This window comes from Dromiciops gliroides, chromosome 3 (genome assembly GCF_019393635.1).
Source record: "Dromiciops gliroides isolate mDroGli1 chromosome 3, mDroGli1.pri, whole genome shotgun sequence".
NCBI classification, from domain to species: domain Eukaryota; kingdom Metazoa; phylum Chordata; class Mammalia; order Microbiotheria; family Microbiotheriidae; genus Dromiciops; species Dromiciops gliroides.
In genome coordinates this window covers 10,346,289-10,370,405 of record NC_057863.1, presented here as the reverse complement: position 1 = coordinate 10,370,405, position 24,117 = coordinate 10,346,289, and the positions used below count along the sequence as shown (strand labels likewise).

The following is a 24,117-nucleotide window of genomic DNA, read 5'->3' as shown; positions in this document are numbered from 1 at the left end:
TCATTAACTGGGGGACTCCCAGTGAGGGAGATCCCTCCACTCAAACAATACTTGCTTTACAACTGGTGGATGCCCAGGGTCACACAGCCAGTGCCTGGACAGGGACCAATCCCAAGGCCAGGTCTCTGTCTACTCCACAACAGCCTCTGGCCCATCGTGCTAAATAATTGATGCTCTTGGCGCACATGTCCTGAGCTTATGGTGCACAGAATGCTGTGAGGGAATCATCTAGTTTGGGGGAAAACGTTTCTGTATTTTTCCATATTTCTGGGTGGTTTATGCTTTAAAAGCACTTTCCACACAACAACTCAGAGAAGCAGGTCATATTTTACAGATGATGAAGCTGAGGTTCCAGAGGTACAGTGACATTGGAGTTCCAGAGACATAAAGGACCTCAGAGGCACCTAGTGCAACCTCTTCATTTCACAGATGGGAAAACTGAGGACAAAAGAGGCCAAGGGACTGACCCAGTGTCATACAGAGCAGCCCACTGGGCCTTGAACTCCGCTCTGGCTATAGGGACAGGGCTTCTCCTCCTATACACCGGGCTGGCTTGTCTATAGTCATGTAGCTGGAACCAGAGCACGGCCTCACGGCCAGAGTCTTCTCCCCAGACCAGACTTGAGGCTGTTACAACACACTGAGAGCATCTCTGTGTCCTATGGCCTGGGAGCCACAACCCCCAGGTACTGTGGGGGGAATTAGCATGGACATTCATGTATCAGGACAAACTATTTCTATTGAACAAAACCCACATGTGTTCATTGGTGAAGCACTTTCTAGTGTTCTACTCTCTGAGGTGCTGAAGGGGAGGCTCCAGCCCACGAGGTGCCCTTGCTCACAGTCAGAAGGCCACAGATCACAGCTAGAAGGACCTCAGAGGCCACGTAGCCCAGCCCCCTCATTTTACAGATGAGGGAATGGAGACCGAGAGAGGCCAAGAGTCCAAGGTCACACACCATTAGTAGCAGAAGTAGGGTTTGAACTCAGCTCCTCTGACTCTAAGCCCAGAATTGTACCAGGTAGCCTCTATTCATATGTGAAGGAAAATGGAAAAGAAAACAATAGATACCTGTGTCCTAGCCTGAAAGGGCCACCCAAGCCTTACTGGACAGGTAACAGGTCTAGGGGTTAGTCAGGTTTGGGGTGGGGGGTGGGGATCTTCCATCCAGAGACTGTGAGGAGCTTTCCAAAGGTAGAATATTATGAGATGGCTAAAGACTAGAAGGATTCTCTCTTCCATTTTGAAGCAGGAGCTCTCTGTCTCTGTCTCTCTCTGTCTCTGTCTCTCTCTTTGTCTCTCTGTCTCTCCCTGCTCCCCCCTCCCTTTTTTTGGGCAGGACAATGAGGGTTAAGTGACTTACTCAAGGTCACACAGCTAGTATGTGTCAAGTGTCTGAGGCCAGATTTGAACTCAGGTCCTCCTGAATCCAGGGCCCATGCTTTATCCACTGCACCACCCAGCTGCCTCACCCTGCTCCTTCATCCATGTGTCTCTGCCTCTAACTCTCCCTTTCTTGAGTTCTCTCCATGATTCTCTGTTTCTATCCATTCTAAAACTCGTCTGAAAATTCCTATGTCTGGAGCAGAGGATTCATATCTTTGGATTATACCATGCTAGATTTTTGCTATCCCCTCTACTGCCAACACAGTTCCTGCAAGCTTAATAATACTCCAACATATTCATAGAATTAAATCTCATTAAATTGAAATGTAATTCTTCTTTTGCTGTAATGCCTCATACTAAAGGATACACTCTGTGTAAAAAATAAGAATTCATTAGAAGAACAGTTCATAGCTTCTTCCTCAAAGGGATGCTGGCTTTGCTTTAAGCATGTTCTCCAAAGCTACAAGAGATGTTATTTCAGGGGATTCTGGTTCATCTCACCAGAAGTTTGAGCCAGCAGACTATCCTGAAGCTAAACAGAGTGTAAGGGTAGGGATTTGTGTCAGAGGAAAAAAGATACACAAAATTTCTATGAAGAACTTGACCATGGTCCTGGAATTCATGACTACACATTCTTTGATAATTGGCTACTTCAATGTGGAAATGGGCACGGGAGGGCAAAGAAAACTAATGGAGGATATTGTTGGAGGAGGTGGTTTCAGAAATGAAACTGATGAAAGATTTACAGAGTAGAGAGGAGTATCCTTCATGTATATCACCAATGTTTTCCTCAAGGAGAAAGAAGGTGATGAAGACAGAGAGCACTGAATGACTCCGTAAAATTATATTGACTCTATCTTCACAGAAAGGAAGTGATTGTTTAGCAATACAGCAGTCACCTTAGAACCATCTGTGTGCTGGCTATGTCAGATCACCAGTCAGTGAGAGCAGAGGCAAAAGAGCAATCCCCAAAGCAGAAGAAAGGCTAAAGATATGTGAGGTGATAGCAGTTCCAGCCCATCCCTCTCAAACAAACTGCTGGCTTTCAAAAATAGGAAATGGGTCAAGGCAAAGGAATGGACTCTTTTGAACCATTTCTTGGAGGTGCTTACATGATATAATATGATTGTTACAATGAGGAGGTTGATGAAGCCCAGAAAGGGTCTCATCTTGCTGAGTGAGCAGAGAGGATACTAAAAGCAATATTGGCTTAGAACACCCACTCATTTGTCAGCACTATGACAGAAAAATCTCTCCAATGTTTGCCCACTACAGGCTGAAAAGAAAGTGAGTAAAGAAGAGCTCAGTGTGACATCTATACCACTGAAATGCAAACATCTTCAACAGTGTTTGTAGGGGACATCTGAAGGCAGACAACAAATACAGAGCATGGAGCAGATCTGCCAGCATCCTTATAATAGTCCCTTCACTCTAGGGGAAAAGCAAGTAGAACCATTATGTTTGACCTCTGCACCTTTAGTACCTAATGTGAGAAAGTACAATGACATTTGGAAAGATGAGGTCAGGAAGAGAGGTTGGATTTGTCCAAGACCATACAGAAGAAATCCAAGCGAAGGTGACAGAATTATAAAGGAACTTGGAGATTAATGCTTAAGGGGTCTCACCCCTGCCAAAGATTACAAAGGAATGAAAACCACCACAGATGGTACAATTTACTAGAATTAAAGGTGATAAGGAAATTGTGTGACTACCACATCACTGTGGCTAGTAAGGAAGTTGTGTGGCTACCAATCCAACCCAGGTGCCTACTTTCTCATCTCTAGTAAATCTTGAAAATGGCACATGCATTCATCTAAAGAAGGAACATATAGACTTTGTCAGTTGGTTTTCTTCATTTGATCCAATCCACTTCACTTTACTTCACCTCAGTTCAGTCTTGTTCAGTTAAGCACCTGCTATGTTCAAAGAGAAGAGGCATCATGGCAGAGTGGATGGAGAGACATTCTAGGAGTCAGAACTACCTGAGTTCAACTAGTTCAAATCTCTTACATCTTCTAACTGTGTGGTCTTGGGTAAGTCCCTTAGCTTTGTAGAGCTCAAGACAATGCTCTAAGTTGTAGATCAGTTGTTGATCTGCTTTGTTAGATGGAATTTTGGGGAACTACCTTGCATAATGTGATTTACTGAATAGAACAGTAGATATGGAGTTTGAAGAACTGGATTCAAATCCCACATCAGACAACTACTAAGTGACATTAAGGGATATAATTTCTCTGAGTCTATTTTCTCAACTGTATAATGAGGGAGTTGGATTCAACAACCTCTAAAGTTACTTACAGCTCAAAATTTATGATTCTATGATCTATTCACATTATATATACAAAGTGGATGAAAAATGCACAATAACTAGACATGCAGTTGCATGGAAAGAAGTATGAATGCCTTGGACAAGAATTACAGATGCACCATGAATTTGGCTCAGAATTTAGGGGTAATAATTGATTATTCCCTTCTGCATGGTGATTTAAGGTTTGCAGAATAGTTTCCTCAAAAGGCCCTTATGAGGTAGATATTTAAGTGTCATTATCTCCATCCTACAGATAAGGAAATTTAGTACCAGTGAATGGACCACGATCACACAGCTAGTGTGTGAGATGGGATTTGAACTTGACTCCTGATTCCTAGCCCCATGCCACAATACAACAGGTTGATTTTGGTCAAACTGCACTTGGGAAATGGCTTTATGTTTTCAATGTCAGCCCATTTCTTGAGCACTAACATTCTCCTGGTGATGTTTTCCAGCTGCAAGTCTTAGAAGCCCATGTCTTGGGAGGATTCAAGTGACAAAGAATCCAAAGGCAATGGAAAGACGATTGGTGCACCTCTAGAGATGGCATCATGATACCAATGACAAGTTACATGTGAGAAGTGGAGTGAATGAACTGATGAAAGACCCTGGAGACCCAAAGAGGTGGTGGGCTGATCACCTAGCAAGCATGGAAGACAACAGATGAAACAGCTCCAGGGATATCAGGGACATTCTAAAACCACAGAATGCTACAGGCCTGTAGCATGTTGGATGGGTCCTTGCTAGATGATTTGAGGGAAAACAAGGACAAGAATCATAGGATGAGAAAGTGTGAAAAGGTTGCTTTTTACACCAGCGGAGGGTGTGTCCACATGAAGGAAATCACAGATCTACCAAAGCAATGTGCTCCTTATTATATTCTTTTTTTTTGTGGGGCAATGAGGGTTAAGTGACTTGCCCAGGGTCACATAGCTATTAAGTGTCAAATGTCTGAGATGGGACTTGAGTTCAGGTCCTCCTTAATTCAAGGTCAGGATGTGCCACCTAGCTGCCCCTATTGTTATATTATTCTTAATGCATTGTGAGAAATGATTATTGATAGAGAATAATTTGGGGGGAGATTCAGAGTTCTCCCCTTCTTACAAATTTCCAACTTAGTCCAGTTTTTCTTGAATTTGTTGATGAAGAGATTGCATTTAGGGTGGGAAAGCTCATTGTGTTCTCAAGCTTGGGTGGAGGAAGATCCTTTTGTCTATATAGTGAAAGCTTCTCCATCTTGGGGGGGGTGTCACTCAGGGAGCCACCCTTCCCCCCCCATTGAAGAGGGAATATATTCTTTGAATTGACGGTCCAAGGCTGGGGATGATCTGAGTGTAGATAATCTCTCTGCTCAAAGGTCAACTCAGCCCCATTGACCATCTACTCTATAAGCTGTGAGCTCCACCACTGTGATGTCTTTGGTCTGAGAGAGATGTTCAAATGACCATTCTTTTATTAATAACCTGTTAGCCTTATTATTAAATGATTAAATTGACCAGAAATTATGTCTCTCAACTTTTTAATTGTCATAGCACCAAGGAGTGAAAGCCATGCCTCTCAATAGTCCTTACTAGATTCCACCTAGAAAGGGTTATGTTCTTTTAGTACAAGGCATTTCTCCAAATCAGTCATATTTATTCCTAATGGCCTCGGGCTTGACTAGATTTGGAACTAGGTTGGTATTTTTCTATTCTGTAGTGCTTGGGGACAAAGAAGTGGGGAAGATGGAACCACAGTGAAGTCCTCTCTGGCTAAACATACATGAGAATAAATGCCAACAAAGATGTGGGATATTTTTAGCTTTTACATGACATGATGGTGTAGGAAAAATTGAAGACTTTCTTTTTAAACACAAACCTTATTATTGTTTGATGCACTGAACCAACTAACTAAATGCAATAGACAAATTTTGAAGCTTCCTTCACCTTGGGAAGACAGCTACAGTTTTTTTTTTTTAAGTCAGTGTTTCAAAGCAACTTGAAAGATAGGGACTTCACCTAGAATCCCTGAATGTTCCAAGAGAGTGGGATGGGAGATAATCTAGTTCAAACTTCAGAAGTTAAAAATAAGGATTCCGAGACTCAGAGAGGAGTGACTTGTCCATAGTCATGAAGCTGATCATTCAAAAAGAGACCATATCTCAGGTCTTCTCAGGTCTTGACTGTGGATGTGACCTCCTCGGTATCTCACCTCAAACAATCCAAGTGCTGGCACCAAGTGATCTTTGTGGGGAGAAAGGAAGAGTGAGCAACATGTCTCTGATTCCTTCTGACCTCCTATGGGCAAGGTCTTCACCCAGGAATAACAAACTCTTTTTGTTGGCTTACTTTCATGCCCCGTACTTCCTCTTCACCTCCACTTGGCTTTGTTCAAAACTCAGTTCAAACATCACCTTTAATATAAAGCCTTTCCTGATGCTGCTGGGATCTTTTCTTCCCAAAACACACTGGGTGTATTTTGTATCTATGTATGTATGTACATATGTATGTAACACACATAATATATTATATGTACATGTAATTATATAGATATAAGATGTATTATATGTATACACAGGAACAGCTACATATAGGTATATATGTACATATATGCACATACTCCAATATTCACATACACCCCTATGTATACATGTAACATATTATATGTACATGTAAATATTTATGTAGTTATATACAGATATGTGTTATACATATACACAGAAACACCTACATATAGGCATATATGTACATTTATCTTTATACACACATACCCCTGTATTTACATACACCCCTATATACACATATAACATATGTACATGTAAATATTTATGTAGTTATATAGAAATATCTGTATTATACATATACACAGAAACACCTACACATAGGTATATATGTATGTATATATACACACATATATACCCCACTATTCACATATACCCTTATATACACATAACATATTATATGTATATGTAGTTATTTATGTAGTTATATATAGATATAATATGTATTATACATATACCCAGAAATACCTGCACATAGGTATATATATATGTATATATATACACCCCCCTATATATATACACAACCCTATATACACATATAACATATTATAAATCTATGTAATTATTTGTGTAGTTATATATAGATATAATATGTATTATGCATATACACACAAACACCTACACATAGGCATATATGTACATTTATATATACACACACCCTTATATTCACATATACCCCTATATACACATATAACATATTATATGTCTATGTAATTATTTATGTAGTTATATATAGATATAATATGTATTATGCATATACACAAAGCACCTACATATAGGTATATATGTACATATATACATATCCCCTATATCCACATATACATAAATTCATATATGGAAAGCACACGTTTTCCCCCCTGCTAGAATAGAAAATCCTTGAGGACAGGGATTGTTTCAACTTTGTCTTTGTATTCTTAGTGCCTAGCACAGAGCCTGGCCCACAGAGCCTGGCCCACAGTGCCTGTTGATTGATGGATAGATTGAACTGCTAGTTGGCAAAATAGTGCTTGTGGGTACCATGGGCAGGTTTAAGGAATAAACAGGGAAGGAAAGAAAAGAACAAAAAGAAGAAAAATAAAAGGATCAGGAGAGAAGGTAGAAGTGTGTGGAGGGATGGGGGACACGAGGTAGAAAGAAAGAAAAGCACTACTTATGTCAATGAGACGAATGCCGCACCCCGACCACTGCCTCTGAACTACTGAAAAGCACCTGTAGCAGGTCTCCAACTTTTAGCATGCATGGAGAGGTGTGATGGCAGCTGGAAATTTTATACGGTCATTTTAAAGTATATTTTAAGAATATAGCAACCAAAAATGAGAAAATAATATTTGGAGGTTGTATTTGGCCCAAGAAGATTCCTCCTTCCAAGACTTCCTGTGATCCTTGTGTCAGCACTTCAGCCTATTCATTCTTTCCCCTTTGCAGGGGACTCTTCCCTGGCCAGTCTAGGCACACTGGGTGAAGGATCCCTCCTTCCCCTGCATAGGTGACTGTTTAGACAGAGCTGGCTAAAGCAAAGACTGAGCTAGAGACCCACTTAGCAGAGGGATCAGCTCTCTCCAAACAGAGCCAAAGTCACTGGCCAAGGCACAAAAGACCAGAAGAGCTTCCTGAGTTCACAGCTGCCTTGCCTAGCTTGGGTCCTGGGAGCACTGCCTCCCTCCTTCCAGGCAAGGCTAACAATTTCCTTACATCCAGAGATACTCTACAGAGAGTAAACACATGAGACGCACAGGGAGCTTAGCTTACTTTTACAGGCAGGGATCTTGTTACTCCACGTTCCATCTTTCAGACATTCAATCTGGAATGTGTCCATCTCTAGGTTGTCCTGGGGGTGGTGGTGGAGAGAACATAAATGGGGTAGGGTGAATGTCATAGATAATTTAGGTTGAATCCCAAACCCTCCCTTGAGAGATAGTGTGGTATAGTGGGCAGAGTGCTGGACCTGGAATCAGGGAGATCTGTATTCAAATCCAGTTTCAAGCACCTACTAGCTGTGTGAACTTGGGTAAGTCACCCTCTCTAGGCTTCATTTCCCTTATCTGTAAAACAAGGGGGTTGGATTTAATGACTTCTGAGGTTTATTCTAGCTCTATGATCTTATGGTCTTTTGAGCTTGATTTGGGAATGTTTAAGCCATGGGGCTCAAAAAAGCCTTTCAAAGGAAGGAGAAAATTCCAGGATTCAGTAGAAATGGAGGATCAAGGACTTGATGTGGAGGGACTCTAGTTTTCATCTAGTCCAACCCTTTCACTTAAAGAGGAAGGAACTGAAGGCCAGAAAGGTTGGGACTTTCTCAAGGTCACACAATTAGTAAGTGTCAGAGGTGGAATTTAAACCCAAACCCAACGGTCCTCCCATTGCTTTAACAGACTTTGGGAGGAAATGGAGATACGTCCCCAAGGCACACTAAGCCATGGAATCACAGAATCATTTCATACAGGGCAATGCACTAAACATATTGTGGCTTAGAAACGGGGTAGAATGAAACATCTACCCTGACATGAGGGTACTGGGCACCTTCTGGGTGATCTTGGAAGGATGCCTACACCTTGGAATCTCATGGAAAGTTGAAGAGGGAGCTGTTATGGCCAATTACTCTCAAACACTTGGCTCCCTGGCTTGGTATCATGGTCCTTTTTGGGGGGGCAATGAGGGTTAAGTGGCTTGCCCAGGGTCACACAGCTAGTATGTGTCAAGTGTCTGATACCGGATTTGAACTCAGGTCCCTCTGAATCCAGGGCCGGTACTTTATCCACTCTTCCCCCTAGCTTCCCCCATCATGGTGCTTTTTCAATCCTAATTAACAGCAGTTGTTTGACCCTGTTTGGATGACTGTCAAATTCCTATCTTTCGACTGTGGAATATCTACTGAATATGATTCCGAAGACCATCCATGTCCATCCCTCCAGCCAGGCAGGAGGCCCCATACCTTGGTTACTTTGTAGCCGGTGTCACAGCTGATGAGCACTTGGTCTTTGAAGGTGTATTTAGCCTGCAAGGGATCGAGTTTCCCATTGACAGGGGGCTGCAAGATGGGACATGGGTTCCCTGGTGGTGGCAGAGAGACAGAAGTGATGAGTTAGAGAGCAATTAAGAGTGTAGTAGTTGAAAAATAGCATAGGGACATGATGGGAGTTGTCTGTCTCTAGGAAGGAAGGAAGAAAGGGAGGAAGGAAGGAAGGGAGGGAGGGAGGAAAGAAGGAAGGAAGGGAGGGAGGGAGGGAAGGGAGGAAGGAAAGAAGGAAGGGAGGGAGGGAGGGAAGGAAGGAAGGAAGGAAGGAAGGAAGGAAGGAAGGAAGGAAGGAAGGAAGGGAGGGAGGGAGGGAGGGAAGGGAGGAAGGAAGGGAGGGAAGGAAGGAAGGAATGACAAAAGCATTTATGAAATGCTTAGTCTGTGCCAGACATTGTGTTAGGGGCTAGATACAAATACAACAGTGATTCTGCTCTAGCCCTCAAGGGACTTGCATTATAATGTAGAGGAATGGCAGCCAGGGCACAAAGGATCCAGAGTGCATGAGTGAAAGGCATTTATTATGCTCCAAATATATGCCAGACACTGCGCTAGGGGCTGGGGACACAGATACAAAAGTGAGTCAGTCCCTGTCCTCAAGGAACCTACATTCTAATAGAGGATTACCACACAAATAAGGGAGGGGTGGCCAGGGAAGGGAGTTTGGATCTGGGGAGTCATTGGGATGGGGAGTGGAGCCCTAAGGGAGAAGATGAACATACCCTTTCTAGTAGCAATGGCAGCACTGACTTGACTAGACTTTCTAGAGTAAGAACCAGAAGTGGAAGGGGTGGGGTGGGGAGGGTTTGAGTGGTGCCAGGGGAGATGGCAAGATGTCCATGGTAAGGTAGCCAGTGGGGTCTTTGTAAATCCCTGGAGAGGATGTGAAGCATGGTCGGGGCTGGCTAATTATAGTGGGTTAAATGAGCTTGCACTAACTCTCACCCAGGGATCTATTACCCCTGGTCAGAATAACCAGGAAAGTAATGATATTGGGAAGTTAGGGACTGAGGATTTACTCCATATCTTGATGTCTTGAAACCCCTCTTATCTCCTTTCCTATAACTCAGGAGGTGATGGGAATGACACTGAGCCATGTCTTGATAATTTGATTTTATTCCATTTTGATCCAATTAAGTTTTTTTTTTTTTGTGGGGCAATGAGGGTTAAGTGATTTGCCCAGGGTCACACAGCTAGTAAGTGTCAAGTGTCTGAAGCCGGATTTGAACTCAGGTCCTCCTGAATCCAGGGCTGGCATTCTATCCACTGTGCCACCTAGCTGCCACCCCCAATTAAGTTTTTAGAGGTATTTATGGACAGCCTTATTAGGTGCCAGATTCTGTGCTAGGTGCTTGGGAGATGAGTAAAAAACAAACAGAAAAAGAGTTCTTGCTCTTAAGGAATTTACATTCTCTTGGAAGGGATACACACTCTTTAAACAAAGAGTAGGCAAATGGTCTGAGAGGAGATGTGGTATAGTGGATAGTGGGTCAGCCCCATAATCAGGAAGAGAATTCAAGTTTTGTCTCTGTTATATACAAATGAGTCTGGAATAAAGGGAAGGTTGTTGGAGGAAGGGAAGATAATGAGTTCTTGTCTTTAACATGTTAAGGATAAGGTACCCATGGGCCATCTAGGTGGAACTGTCCAGCTTGTAGCTGGTGATATGAGACTTCAGTCTTGAGATTAGGATGTACTGAACAGATCTGGGAGTCATCTGCATAGAGGTGATAATTGAACCCATGGGAGCTGATGAAATCGCCAAGAAAGAGTGTGTTGAGGGAGAAGACCAAAGGTAGAGTCTTGGGAGACACCCATGACTGTTGGAGGAAATGTCTATCACTGCTCTGCTCCTATACAAAGGCTTGAGCAAGCCATGCTCTGCCTCCGAAGACCCCTACCTGGAGGCTTATTCTTGTGTTGCATTAGTAGGGGCTGCAGGAAGAAGAGGAAGATGTCTGTTGCATGTGGGACCTTCTGTGTGCTGGTTGGCTGAGCTGTCTATCAGCACCAGGACAGCTGCCATTGTCCTGGTATCATAACCAATGAAAACCATCTCTGACTTGGCTGAGTTCAGCTAGCCAGTGACATTGATGAGTGCAGCAAGAGTCTCCTCCCTGATACATTTTAAAGTTTCCTGCAACACTCTCTGGGGATTGTTTTTATTAGAAAATTCCTATGTGTGACTGGCATCGATGAAGTCAGATGGGGCACATATGTGGGAAGTAAACAGTCTTTTATATTACACCTTTGCCTTCTGCTTGGAATTGACCTTGTATATGTTTGGTATTAAATGTTCTATTTACATTTTACTTTCCTCTAATAGAATGTAACCATATGAGTAGAGACTTTTATTTTTCTCTTTGCCTGCCCAACACCTGGAATAGTGCTTAACACAAAGTGAGTACTTAACGAATACTTGTTGATGGATTGATGAATGATACATGATAATTCAAAAGAAATACTCCCTCCTTTTTATTCTGGTGTTTTCAGGGTTTACTCACCTGGCACAGGGTTGTTATGAACATTACCACCACCACCACCACCACCACCACTGTCACCACCATCTGACACAGGTAGTGACAGAGGTAGTGTTTAACAAATTGCTGAACTGAATTAAAATGAATTGATACTGAAATGTGGAAACAAGCCAGAAAAGGCTAGATCTCTTGTCTTTCTATTCTCTTCTTCTCAGAGTCGGTCCATATTTGAATGAATGACTCTGACTGCCCTGGAATAGTCAGTTCTTTCCAAGCTTTAGCCAGCATGAAGCCAGCTTTTGGAAGCTGGGAAATGAGGTGACGTTTGCTGGGCCATCCAGAACCATGACATCCCAATTCATGTCCACCCCAGGGGCTGGGGTTTCTGATCTAAAATAGCCAATAGTTGTGTAAATTCTCAGAGGAAAACACACCCTTATCCATAGGACTGGGATAAGGTGGAACTCTGTGAAATCATGGTATGTTGTATCTCAGAAAGGACCTCAGAGATAATGGAGTTTAGTTTACTCATTTTATCCAGGAGGGAACTGAGTCATAGAAAGGGAAAGTAACTTTCCCAAGTCAGTCAATCAGTCAATAACCATTGATTAGGCAGCTACCATGTTCAAGGAACCATTCTAATTGCTGGAGATAGAGCAAAGACATTCCTGCTCTTGAGGAGCTCACAATTGAATGTGGAAGACAATGTGCAAATGACTATTTACAAACAAGTCACATACTGGATAAAAGGGAAAGAAATAAAGTGAAGGCTCAAGAATTAAGAGGATTGGGAAAGGCTTCCAGTAGAAGGTGGGATTTTATCTGGGATTTGAAGGAAGTCAAGAGACAGAGAGGTTTCCAGGCATGAGCGACAGCCTGAGAGAATGTCTAGAGCTTGGAACCTGGAGATGGAATACTTTGTTTGAGGAATAACACAGGGGCCAGGGACATTGCACTGCTCTCTCTCTCTCTCTCTCTCTCTCTCTGTGTTTTTCAGGTAAAAGAAGAACAGCAAGGCGAGAGGATAGATTATGAAGGGCTTTGAACGTCAAACAGAAGATTGTATATTTTAACCTGGAAGAGTCACTGGAATTTATTGAGAAGGAGGGTAATGTTGTCAGATTTGACTTTATGAAAATCCCATTGGAGGCTGAATGGAGGATAGATTGGAGTGGGGCAGGCAGACCTCCCAACAGGACATTGGAATAATCCAGGATGAGGTCATGAGGGGCTTGCACCAGGGGCGGCAGTGTCAGAGGAGAGAAGGGGGCATATTGGAGAGATGTTAGCAAGATCAAATTGGTCAGAATTGGCAATAGCTTGGATGTGGTGGGGTGAGAGATAGTGAGGAGTGGAGGATAACATCTCAGTTATGAGCCTGGGGGACTGAGAGGATGGGGATGCCCTTGACAGTCATAGGGAAGTGGATGTGCTTGGGCAGAGATGGGACTAGAAGGTGAGTGTCCTGGCTTTTGAGCCCAGGGTTATTCCCACTCTGCCCCAGCAGGCTCCCTGCCTCTGGGACTCTGAGAGGGCAGGTAGAGCAGTGAAGGAGGGCCTCATTACCTGCCGATGTGTAGGAAAGTCTCCAGCCTCCATTCTCCCCCGAGTTGTCACTGTGGAACAGAATCTGGATGCTGTTGCTCTGGGTGTCGATGCGTCCTGGGGATTTCTCTCCACAGTAAGGGCCAAACTCTTTCTGCCCAGCCTTAATCTGTCCCGGGACAGAGAGAGAAAGGGGGCAGCGTTACGAGGGAACTTTCACTCACTCTCTCGGGTTGAGGGGTGTTGAGATCTGGATTCTTTCTGATGGATTTGTCAGGCATTCCTGTCCTTGTACCTCTTTCATGGGATTGGTGATCGAGGAGCAGGGATACAAGGCTAAGTAACAATCCCTGACCTCAAGGGAGTGAGCGTGGTGGGTGTTTACAGTATCTCTGCTGAGAAGTAGGAGCAAGATCGTTTGAGGAGGGAGAGAGCACTAACACCAGGGGCTGGGCTTGAGAGGGAGATCAGAAAAGGCTTCCCCAGCACCAAGATGAAGCCTGCAGGGAAGCTAAGGCAATTGGGGTTAAGTGACTGACCCAGGGTCACACAGCTAGTAAGTGTTAAGTGTCTGAGGCTGGATTTGAACTCAGGTACTCCTGACTCCAGGGCCGGTATTCTACCCACCTAGCTGCTGGAAGCTAAGGATTCTTTTTGTTGTTGTTGTTGTTGTTTTGTTTTTAGTGAGGCAATTGGGGTTAAGTGACTTGCCCAGGGTCACACAGCTAGTAAGTGTTAAGTGTCTGAGGCCAGATTTGAACTCAGGTACTCCTGAGTCCAGGGCTGATGCTCTATCCACTGCGCCACCTAGCTGCCCTAAGGATTCTTAAAGATGAAGATGAGGGGAGAATGTATTCCCAGCATAGGGCTCAGCCAGGACAAAGGGACAGAAAGGAGCAGGGCATGCAATGTTGAGTTTAGAGAACAGTCAGTAGTCAGCTTGGCTGGCCTGGAAGCAGAATGATAAGAAGAAAGTGAAAAGGTAAGTGGCAGCCAGCCTGTGGAGTTCTGTAAGTGCCAAGCCGAGGGGCTTGTACTTTATGCCAGAGGCAATAGGGAGCCATGGAATATTCTTGAGCAGGACAGAACTTTCTTAGGATTCTTTGGCTAGGCTGTTCTGCTTTCTCTACAAGTTATGGTCACTGTCATTACAGAATCAGAGATCTAGAGCTGGGTGGGACCTCAGAGAGCTTCCCACCCAACCAGTTACCTCCCCTTCCCATTCCCAGCTTCCTTTTGCTCCTTGAGGGCAGGCACTGTCTTTGTTTTGATTGGTATTAGTATCCCCAATGTTTGGCAGAAGACCTGGAACAGAGCAGTTATTTAATAAATATTTATTGATTGGCTTACTAGGTGGTCTTTAAGGTTCTTTGCAGGTCTTTAATCCCAGAGCATGGACCCACAGTGAGTCTGTCAAGGATGAAACCCATGTCTGTGTCCACATACCAGGATTTTCCCAAAGCAGACTTAACTAAATCTTATGGACATCCATCCCAGGACCCTGAGCCCTAAGCTGATATCATGGACATCAGAAGGGATGTGACTTGCCTACAGTCACATAGCTAGTCAGTGGTTGGTCTGGGAATCATAGCTGGCTCCAGGCTGCTTCCTCTTTGTCTTGCTTGAGCATCCATCCCCCGTTCAGGGCTCTGCCCCCTTCTCTCAGCCATTCTCACCTTGATGTAGTCATAGGGGCAGGACACCTCGGGGTGGTCTTCAACATCGAAGCTGTCCTCAAACTGGAGAGTGATGACAAAACCGTCCTCCAGCTCAATTCTGTAGAGACAGTCGGAGCTCTTGGGGTACGGGCCAGGGAAGTCAGAGCTGGTGATCACACCTGTCCTCTGGGTGAAGAGGTTGTCACTGCATTCCACTGCTCAAAAACACACATGCACATGTGCACATGAGCCACATGTACACGAGGCAGGTGTCCCCGGCCCTGCCCCCAACATCTTCCTCAGTATGTGGACAGCTGTATGATAGAGAGGCAAGAAGACCCTATCTGACATTGGAGTAGAGCTTTACCAAATCCAAAGGGCTTCCATGTTCATAATCTCACCTGGGGCTTCCACTGACCCTTTGAGGATAGGCAGGGCAGGGCAAGGCCAGGTTCACTAGGATAGGACTTGCCCAGGTGACTCAGGAAGGGTTGGAGGTGGGATATGAATCTCTACCGATATATTTGACATCTTCTATACTCACAGGAAACCTGAAGCTCATTGAGGGAGGGGCTTGTGACTCATTTTTGTCTGAATTCCCAGATCTTAGCTGGGGGCCAGGAGGGACGACATAGGTGCTTGTCGGACTGGCTTCAATCCAGTGTATGGAGAACAGATCCTCAGCTGAGGACACTAAAGGCCCAGGAAGCATTGAAGCCAGTGAGCAAAATTATTTTACAAATGAGGTCTCTACCCTTGAGAAGTTTATAATCCAATAGGAAATGGGATATGGGCATGACTCTAATGTAGGGTTTACATAGAAAGTTTTAGGGCTTGCAAAGCACTTTATACATCATATTATCTCATTTAATTCTCATAACAACCCTGGAGAAGTTGGTGCTATTATTATCTCCATCTAGAAGAAACTGAGGCAGACAGTGACTGATCCAGGGTCACACAACTGGTAAATGCCTGAGGCTGGATTTGAACTCAGGTCCTCCTGACTCCAGGGCCAGCACTCCATGCACTGTGGCATCCCCTGAGTTCTTGTGTATGAGAGCAAATGGTTCTCTGAGTTCAGAGGAGGGTCTCAGATTAGGAGCTGGAAGGAACCTCAGAGCTGTCTGGTCCAACCTCACTCATTTTACAGATGAGGAAAAGGGAATGAAGAGACTTGCTAAAGTCCACACAGGCGGCAAAGGATAAAGCTGGGATTTGAACTCAGGGCCTCTGACTTCAAATGCAGAGAATATGGAGGGGTTCTGACAGCATGTTTAAAGCAGGGACCATCCCACTGTCATATTTCCCAAGATCAATCTCCTCAATTAAAAGTAAAAAAAAAAAAATTCCCCCTCCTCCATGCTGCCTGCCCAGACTATCTCCAAGCTGAACTCTTGACACGGCCTTTGCACTTCTTGTTTGGTGGCACCTTCTGTTCTCTGTCCTACCATGTCCCTGTCTAGACTGGAATCTCCCTGAGGGCAAGGACCCTGTCTTTTATACTGGTGGTGGTTCAGTGCTTGGCTTGGTGGCTAAAAATAGCAGATGCTCCAAAAAATTGTTAGCTGAATTTAAGGAAAATACCCCATAATGCTTTGAGAAGACACCTACTCATGAACACGCTTGCTTCATTTTCTAACTCCTCACTGCAAATAGAAGTAGAAAAAACCAGGGAGCTGAGTGAAGCTTTTGTTTAATCCTGTAGCTAAAAACAAAGCTGTGATTACCTTGGTTAACCCTCCCTAAATCCTGCTGGGGAGCTCACTCATGTATCCTCTCCTTGCTGCTGCTCTCCCTCTTGAGCAATCCCCAGGGGCTTCTTGGCCACCTCAGTGCCTTGGCAAGGGGCTGCCTGGTTGGTGCCCTTGCCTCCAGAGGGCACCAGAGACTCTGTTTATCCAAGAAAAAGTAGGCCACGTGATCTATCACTCGAGAGACTGGTACGTGGGTGGTCAATGGATACCCCCAGGGACCCATACCCTGCTTCCCCCTCTGAGGGTGAGCCAGTTGAAGTGAGCACCACTTGCCCAGCTTAGGGAGGGACTTACTGGAAGGTGCCCATCCTCACCTGGGGCCACTGGAGTGGAGAAGTTCTACCTTTCAGATGGACAAAATGCACTATTCTGGTGTCGGGGGATTGAGATGTATTTCTTTTTTAGCCAAGTGATTAATAATCCTTTATCAGGTGCTTACTGCGTCCTGAAAACTGTGATAGGTTCTAGAGATACAAAGACAAGCCTGAGCCAGCTCCTGACGTTAAGGAACTTATATTCTACAGAAAAGATGCAACATGTACCAGAGAAGTAAATGAGAAATATATGCATAATAAATCTCAAATGGTTTGGGGGGTGGGGCTGCACTCTCAGCAAGGTGGGAGATTAAGAAAGGCAACCTCTAAGGGGATGGCACCATAGGTGAGTCTCCGGGGCTGCTAGGGATTCCAAAAGGTGGAGAGGAGGACGGAGATTATGTCAGGACTAGGGTATAGACTGGGCAAAAGCTCAGAGGTGGGAGATGGAGTTTTCAGGGGCAGAGACCAGTTCATCTGGACCAAAACTTTTGTGAGGGGAGAGATGAGAAATCAGTCTGGAAAGAGAGACTGGGATCAGATCCTAAATATCCTTATCTGGTGGTTATTCCCTTGGCTTTTCAACCTCAATCAGATCAGGAGGCTTTTGCAGAACCTCGGTTTCCCTCATCTCGAAAATAATAAAGGACCCGTCTCCCCTTCTGCTTTGGCCAAAATGGTGGCCGTTGGATAGACAAGGGGAGGGAGGGGCCCAAGGCTCCCTTAGCTCTTAGATCATCCGTGGGCATTAACAGCTGGTCTTCTAAATGTGAGACTGAGCCTTGCCTGGAGACCAATAAGTGGAAGGATCACCGGAAGGCTCCGATGTAATGGCTAATGATGGAGATGGCTGGAGGATTTATAAACGACTACTGTGTTCCAGCCCTGGGGACTCCTCACCTCCCCCCGGGACTCCTCCCCCTTCCCTCTCCCCCCTCCACCCGGACTCCTCCCCTCCCCTGCCCTCTCCGCCCCTCCCGCCCAGTCACGGCTGGGTCGTTAGGTCAAATCCAGGGGCGGCTGTCCCCGGTGGAACCTTCCAGGCTGGGGGCGCTGAGCTGCCGGGCTCCCTCACCTCTGCAGGTCCTGTTGTCCGTGTGCAGGATGTAACCGATGCGGCAGGAGCAGTAATAGCCTCCGATGTAGTTATGACAGTAGTGATCGCAAGCCAGATCCTCGTCACTCTTCTCCGTACACTCGTCCACGTCTGGGGGGAGGGAGGGGGGTGAATTAGCTGAGGAGGAGGAGGGGGTGGGGCAATAAAGCAGGCAGAGGTGACCAGCCTCCAGAAGCGGGGGGAGGGAATGAAATCACACGGCCCCCTGGCCTCGACTTACCCACAGCCATATAATGGGCGTCAAAGCCAGTGAAGCGTTCCTCATTGGAGAAATCCGATCGGAAAGTGAGGGCCATGAAGGGGCCTGGGGAGAGGACCACCTGCTGGCCGGGGGCTTGTTCCGTGTCCGTGGTCTCCCTCCCACAGAAGAGAGCCAGCACCTGGTCCTCGGCTTCTACCTAAAGGAGAGGCAGAAAAAAGAAGCGGTCAGCGTCAACCGCAGGCTTGGATCAAGAACCTTTCACGGCTCTAGAACACACGGCTCCGGGAGGTGGGCAGCGATAGTACGGCTCCCGCCTTAGCACAGACGAGGAGACTGAAGCTTGGTGAGTTCGAGGGAAAACCCCAGCACCGTCCGAGACTTCAGCCTGAACCTTTTAATGTTTGCCCGACACATTGTATCCGTTAACTCAATGACGCTAGGAGGTAGGACTCCGATTATTTCCATTTTACAGATGATGAGACTGAGTCTCGAGATACAGTGAATGGTCTGGGGGCTGTCGTCACTTACAGCTCCCAACTCTGGGACCAGGGCTTTATCTATCAGCGGTGCTTGGAGGGGATGCCGTGTAACTGGAGATGTGAAGGGCTGGGGTCGATATAAGGGGTCTAGGATAGTGGAGTTCTGGGAATGGGTATGCGGCAGCACTGTAGCGCAACTGCGGCTGCTAAGGAGACTGCAGCAGGCGGCTGGCTGGTTCAGTGGCTACACTTCTGGACTTGAGACCTGAGTTCAGATTCTGCCCCAGACACTGGCTGTGGGACTCTGGGCAAGTCACTTATATTTCATTTCCCTTCCATGGTTGTTGTAAGGCCCTAATGGGATAATGTAGGCAAAGTGCTTTGCACCTTTAAAGGATATATTAGCATTCCGTGCCAAGAAGGGATTCTTCGTGCCGGGAGGTGTCCAGGGTTTTACAGGAAAGTGGTCTTTTAAGATCCAACACAATACACATTTATGAAGCACCTACTATGTGCTAGGCTAGTTACTGGGGTTATAAAACAAAACCAAGAGGCTCTGCTTTCTAGGAGCTGACTTTACTGAAGCAGACACGACATGTACGCGGATGAGTAAATACGGAACGTAGATGAAGGAACGGGATGGGGACGCCGCTAGTAACTGAGGGAATCGGGGAATGTCCCAAGCTGAGTCTTGAAGAGAGCTGGGAGTCGAAGAAGCAGAGAAAAGGGGGGTGTTCTAAGGCTGGGGCACAACCTGTGCAAAGTCGCAGAGGGGGGAGATGGGATGTCATCCATAGGGAAGAGCAGAGAGGCCCATTTGACTGCATCCGAGACTGCGACAGTGGGCCTTGTAGATTGGACCCAGCTTCTGTCTTATGTCAGAGGCAACAGGAAGACACGGAAGCTTCCAGATCAGGAAGGGAAGTGACACGATGGCCCTTGTGCTTTAGGAATGTTATTTGGACGCCTGTGTAGGGGAAAGATGGATCCGAGAGGGCAGAGAACCCATAGAAGGTTCTTTCAAGTAGGTCAGGCATTTGGTGATGAGAATCTGGACTCGGATGGGGGCCGGTGGTGGGCAAACTGCAGAGATGTCATGGCGACAGATCTGACGAGGCTTGGCGTCTGATTGGATGAGGGGCAGGGAGCGGTGTGAGGCAGAGCCGAGGGAGGGGTGACCCCGAGGATTCAAGTCTGAGGGCCTGGGAGGATGGGGCTTGGTGCCCTTGACAGATGTAGGGAAGTCAGAACCCTTCCTTGGTCGGCCCTTACAGAATATTCTTCCTGCGTGCCTGAGTTACAGGCTGGGGGCAGAAACCTGCCCCTGACAGATGGATGCACCTCCGTCGGAGTAGCCAGAAGGGGCCGGCGTGAGATCTGAGGACCCTGTAAATCATTAGCCCCGGCTTCAGCCAAGCAGAATAAACAAACCCCAGGGGCAAACAGGAGTGAATCCAGCTGCCTTGATTTGTTTTTCCAAGAAATCAAGGCCAAGTCTGAAATGTTTGCAAGTGGGAGGATCGCAGGATTCCCAGCAGCCTAGAGATCACTTGGTCTAGCCCGGTGGTTTATAGAAAAAGATGGGAGACCCGGAGGGCACTGGAGCTGTTGGAGCCCACACAGGTCACCTCCCGAGTGCCGGCTGGTGGGCACGGGCTCTGTTCTGTTTGATTGACCCAAGCCAGAATCACACTGACGTCCAGACTCAGAACATTGGAGCTGAATGCTGTCTTAGAGAAGGGGAAGAGAGCAGAGCAGGAACTCTGGGGACGGGTGGGAGCACACCAGCTTCCTGGGCTTGTAGGCCAGCCTGTGACAAGGGAAGTCAGGGACTCAAGGTCACACAGCTCATTAGTGGTATCATCTAATGGCACGTTTACTTAGTAACATCAGCTAGTCTTGGCACAGGGTTTTAAGGTTTGCAAAGCGCCTTGTGAGACGGCCTCTTTCTTTGTGGCCAGTCTAGCATCTGGGTATCTCGTAGGTGTCTTTCCTACGTGCTCACCCTTCTTGAGAGTCTGTCTCATAATGGATTAGCCTGTCTGACCCCGTGCTCTATGTCTGTCCATGGGAGCATCCAATAATCACTCTGGGCTTCTCAGAGAGGAAGCCCTAACACTCTGATGGCCCGTGAAGGACCCTCCATGATGCATTGTCCTTTATGGATGCTGCGGAGGAGGTGGCACTTGTGGGCAGATGGGAATGTTCCAGGTGGGGATGCCCTGGAGGGAGGTGCTTGGCACTTCCCAGGATAACCGCCCTAAAGCGCCGACACCCACTACTAGGAACACACTTTCCTCACACATTCCAGGTCTTGCTGTGGCCAACCTTCCAGGGCTGAACTTCGGAGGCCATCCCTGAGCTTGCAAGGCTGCAGCCTTCCCGTCTGGCAGGATCTATCAAAGCCTGTCCTTTGCTGGCATCCCCTCCAAGAGCACAGGATTGCCCCACATTGTTGTCGGGGAACAGGCTTGTGGGGCCAAAAGGCACTGCAGAGCCCCCTTCTCCTTTTACAGGTAAGGAAACTGAGGCTGAGGGAAATGAAATGACCTCTCCAAGGTATCTTTGTAGTAAGTTACAGAGCTGGGCATCCTTTGACTTGCAAATCTGTGCTCTTGCAGAGTGCTGGGCACTCAGCTGATATCTGCTGACCCCAATGACAGTCACTGTTGTGACTGAAAGTCTGTCCCCAGGCAAGGGCTACAGTTGGGATCTTAATATAGGCCATGGGAGTGCCCATCAACCACCAGTAAATTAGCCAGCTAGGCTTGTTTGAACACTTCTTTCAACACAGTGGTGTTTTGTTTATTTAAGTGACAGTTGCTAGGTCTTTGTTAGGGGTTCTCGGCAAGCCAAGACAACATTTAAAAACGATCTGACTTCCTTCCCCAAATTAGCCTGGGGAGAGAAGGTTGGAGAGGAAAGGGAGAGAGGGAGAGGAGAAAGGGAGAGGGAGAGAGAGAGGGGCCAGGGGAGAGGTGAGGGAGGAGAGGAGAGGGAGAGAGGAAGGGGAGAAAGGGAAAGAGAGAGAGAGAGAGAGAGAGAGGTTGGGGAGAGGTGAGAGAGGAGAGGAGAGCGAAAGGAGAGGAAGCGAGAGAGGTGGGGAGAGTGTAGAGAAAGCTTCATCCATAGAGGGGCTTCTTGAGGCCTCCTCCTCCCCAGGGGATCCCTCTGCAGTTGGACTCTGCTGGATCTCCTCTATCATGGAGGCGAGCATGCATCCCGTAGCCTCAGGGAACGAAGGGCAGAGATGGGACAAGGTGTGTTCTAATCTATGGAATGATAAGCCATGTTTCTAGAGAAAGTTAAATAAAACCTTTTTTTTTTGCCTTAAGAATTCAAACTAATTAACAAGAGGATCATCAACCATAGTTACCGTTTGTTGCACCTGTCAAGGGATCATGTGGTTTAGTCCCCGTGAATTAGTAAGCATTTTTAGATGCCTACCATGTGCCAGGCTCTCCACTAAACACTGGGGATAGGAAGAAAGGCAAAAGACAATCCCTTGCCTTGAGAACTTGGAAATCACACAGAGGAACAGGTTCAAATTCTGGCTTTGCCACCTACCACATGTAGGACGTTGGGTTTAAATTTTCTTGTCTGTGAAATGAGGAGTTTGGACTAGAAGACCTCTGAGGTCTTTTCCAGATCTAGAGCTGGGATCCTATGCTCGTTCTGGGCCTCAGTTTCCCCTTCTGTAAAAATGAGGGGGGTGGTTTAGATGGCCTCTGATGTCCCTTCCAGGTCTAGTTCTAGATCCCTGGGTGTGACATATCTGACACACGCACAGGAAACATCCGGCTAGAGTCATAGTCAACCTGTCAGTCAACGGTGTGATTGCAAAGATGTGTGACTTACAGCTGCCTCCTGCTCAGAGGGTCCCAGTCAGAATCTGGAAAAGAGGTGTTTCTCATCCACTTGGATTGTCTTGTGTGATTGGTTAGGCTGAGTGCCCATGGATGTCATGTAGGAGTTTGTCCTAGTGATGCTGCCAGGCACAAGTATCAGGGATGAAGCCCTAGTTCAGAGGAAGGGTAGTCTGGGCGCCATCTTGTCCCATCTCAGCTAACATTACTACTTCTTTTTTTTTTTTTTTTTTTTTTGGTGAGGCAATTGGGGTTAAGTGACTTGCCCAGGGTCACATAGCTAGTAAGTGTTAAGTGTCTGAGGCCAGATTTGAACTCAGGTCCTCCTGAATCCAGGGCTGGTGGGTGCTCTATCCACTGCACCACCTAGCTGCCCCTACATTACTACTTCTTTAGGGCAGATCAGTGGCCTGGAGGAAACCTGCATGATTTTTGCTCTTAAACGCAGAGGAGCCAATGTCCATAGAGATCTCTGCCTGGTGGAAGTGCACTGAGGGCCTGGACATCCCTCTTGCACAGTGGGCTATGCGCATGGGGGGAGGTATGTGGCTCCCATTTGGGAAAGGCACCGGCCAGGCTGGAAGTCTTATCTCCCTCCCATGGACCTGAGCCCAAGGAGGACATGGAACAGGGCCCGGCCTCTGGCAGTCACATAAACAAAGAGGTTGCTGGCCCCGGTCAGGCTCTGGTGCCTCTTTGGTGAAGTGTATACTTTCCCCAGATCATTTACAATCCCAGAACAGCCTGGTAATTAAATCCTGACTTCTTGTTTGGAGAGTTTGCCTCAGGGGTCATTGAGTCAACATTTTCACTAGAGAAGCTTCCTCAGGCCCTGCAGTGTCAAATGGAAGCGAAACTCTCTCCAACCCGCCCCCCCCCCCAGGGGCTCCCCTGAGCTCTGTGGGCTGTCTCCCCCTTCACTTCCTGTTGATGCTACCATATCCCTCGCTGAACGTTTGTCCAATGACCTCATTCCCCTGGGTCAGTCAGTGCCTGGATTCACCCAGAAACGTTTTCAATTCAGCCTTCTCTTCCGAGAGGCTGTCTTGCTGTTTTGGACAAAGCTGTTGGTCAGCTTGGTATCAGTGCCTCGCCCTGTCCTACGGATGGCAATGTCAGAGGGAGATGCCACAGGCACTGATGCCATCCCTTCCCTGAGATAATAATAGCTCACACTGGGTGGGTGTGTTGTGAAAAGGTCTCCTACAGGAGATAGGGCTTGAGCTGTTTAAAAAAGGTCAAGGCAAAAGCGGCGTGTGTGTGTGTGTGTGTGTGTGTGTGTGTGTGTGTGTGTGTGTGTGAGTGAGAGAGAGAAAGAGAGAGAGAGAGAGAGAGAGAGAGAGAGAGAGAGAGAGAGAGAGAGAGAGAGAGAGAGAGATTATTCCTGGCATGGGGCAGAGGCATGCCAAGTCCTACAGTAGGAGATGAGCATCATGGAAGAGTAAGAGCTAAGGA

At 46.5% G+C, this 24,117-nt stretch overlaps 1 protein-coding gene across 5 annotated transcripts in view; it reads right to left on the bottom strand.

Annotated features, from left to right (window-relative positions):
* Positions 1 to 24,117, bottom strand: part of MASP1 (MBL associated serine protease 1) — a 97,754-nt gene that overhangs the window by 36,486 nt on the left and 37,151 nt on the right. For 4 of the 5 annotated variants that reach the window (XM_043993022.1, XM_043993023.1, XM_043993020.1 and 1 more), the window contains exons 3-8: positions 18,336 to 18,513; positions 18,074 to 18,205; positions 14,949 to 15,145; positions 13,294 to 13,441; positions 9,167 to 9,285; positions 7,984 to 8,062 (exon numbers count right to left, since the gene is read on the bottom strand). In XM_043993022.1, the coding sequence (XP_043848957.1) occupies positions 7,984 to 8,062; positions 9,167 to 9,285; positions 13,294 to 13,441; positions 14,949 to 15,145; positions 18,074 to 18,205; positions 18,336 to 18,513 (853 nt within the window). Of the gene's footprint in view, positions 1 to 5,197; positions 5,918 to 7,983; positions 8,063 to 9,166; positions 9,286 to 13,293; positions 13,442 to 14,948; positions 15,146 to 18,073; positions 18,206 to 18,335; positions 18,514 to 24,117 lie in introns of those variants that run through there. The other variant, XM_043993024.1, reaches the window with a different exon arrangement.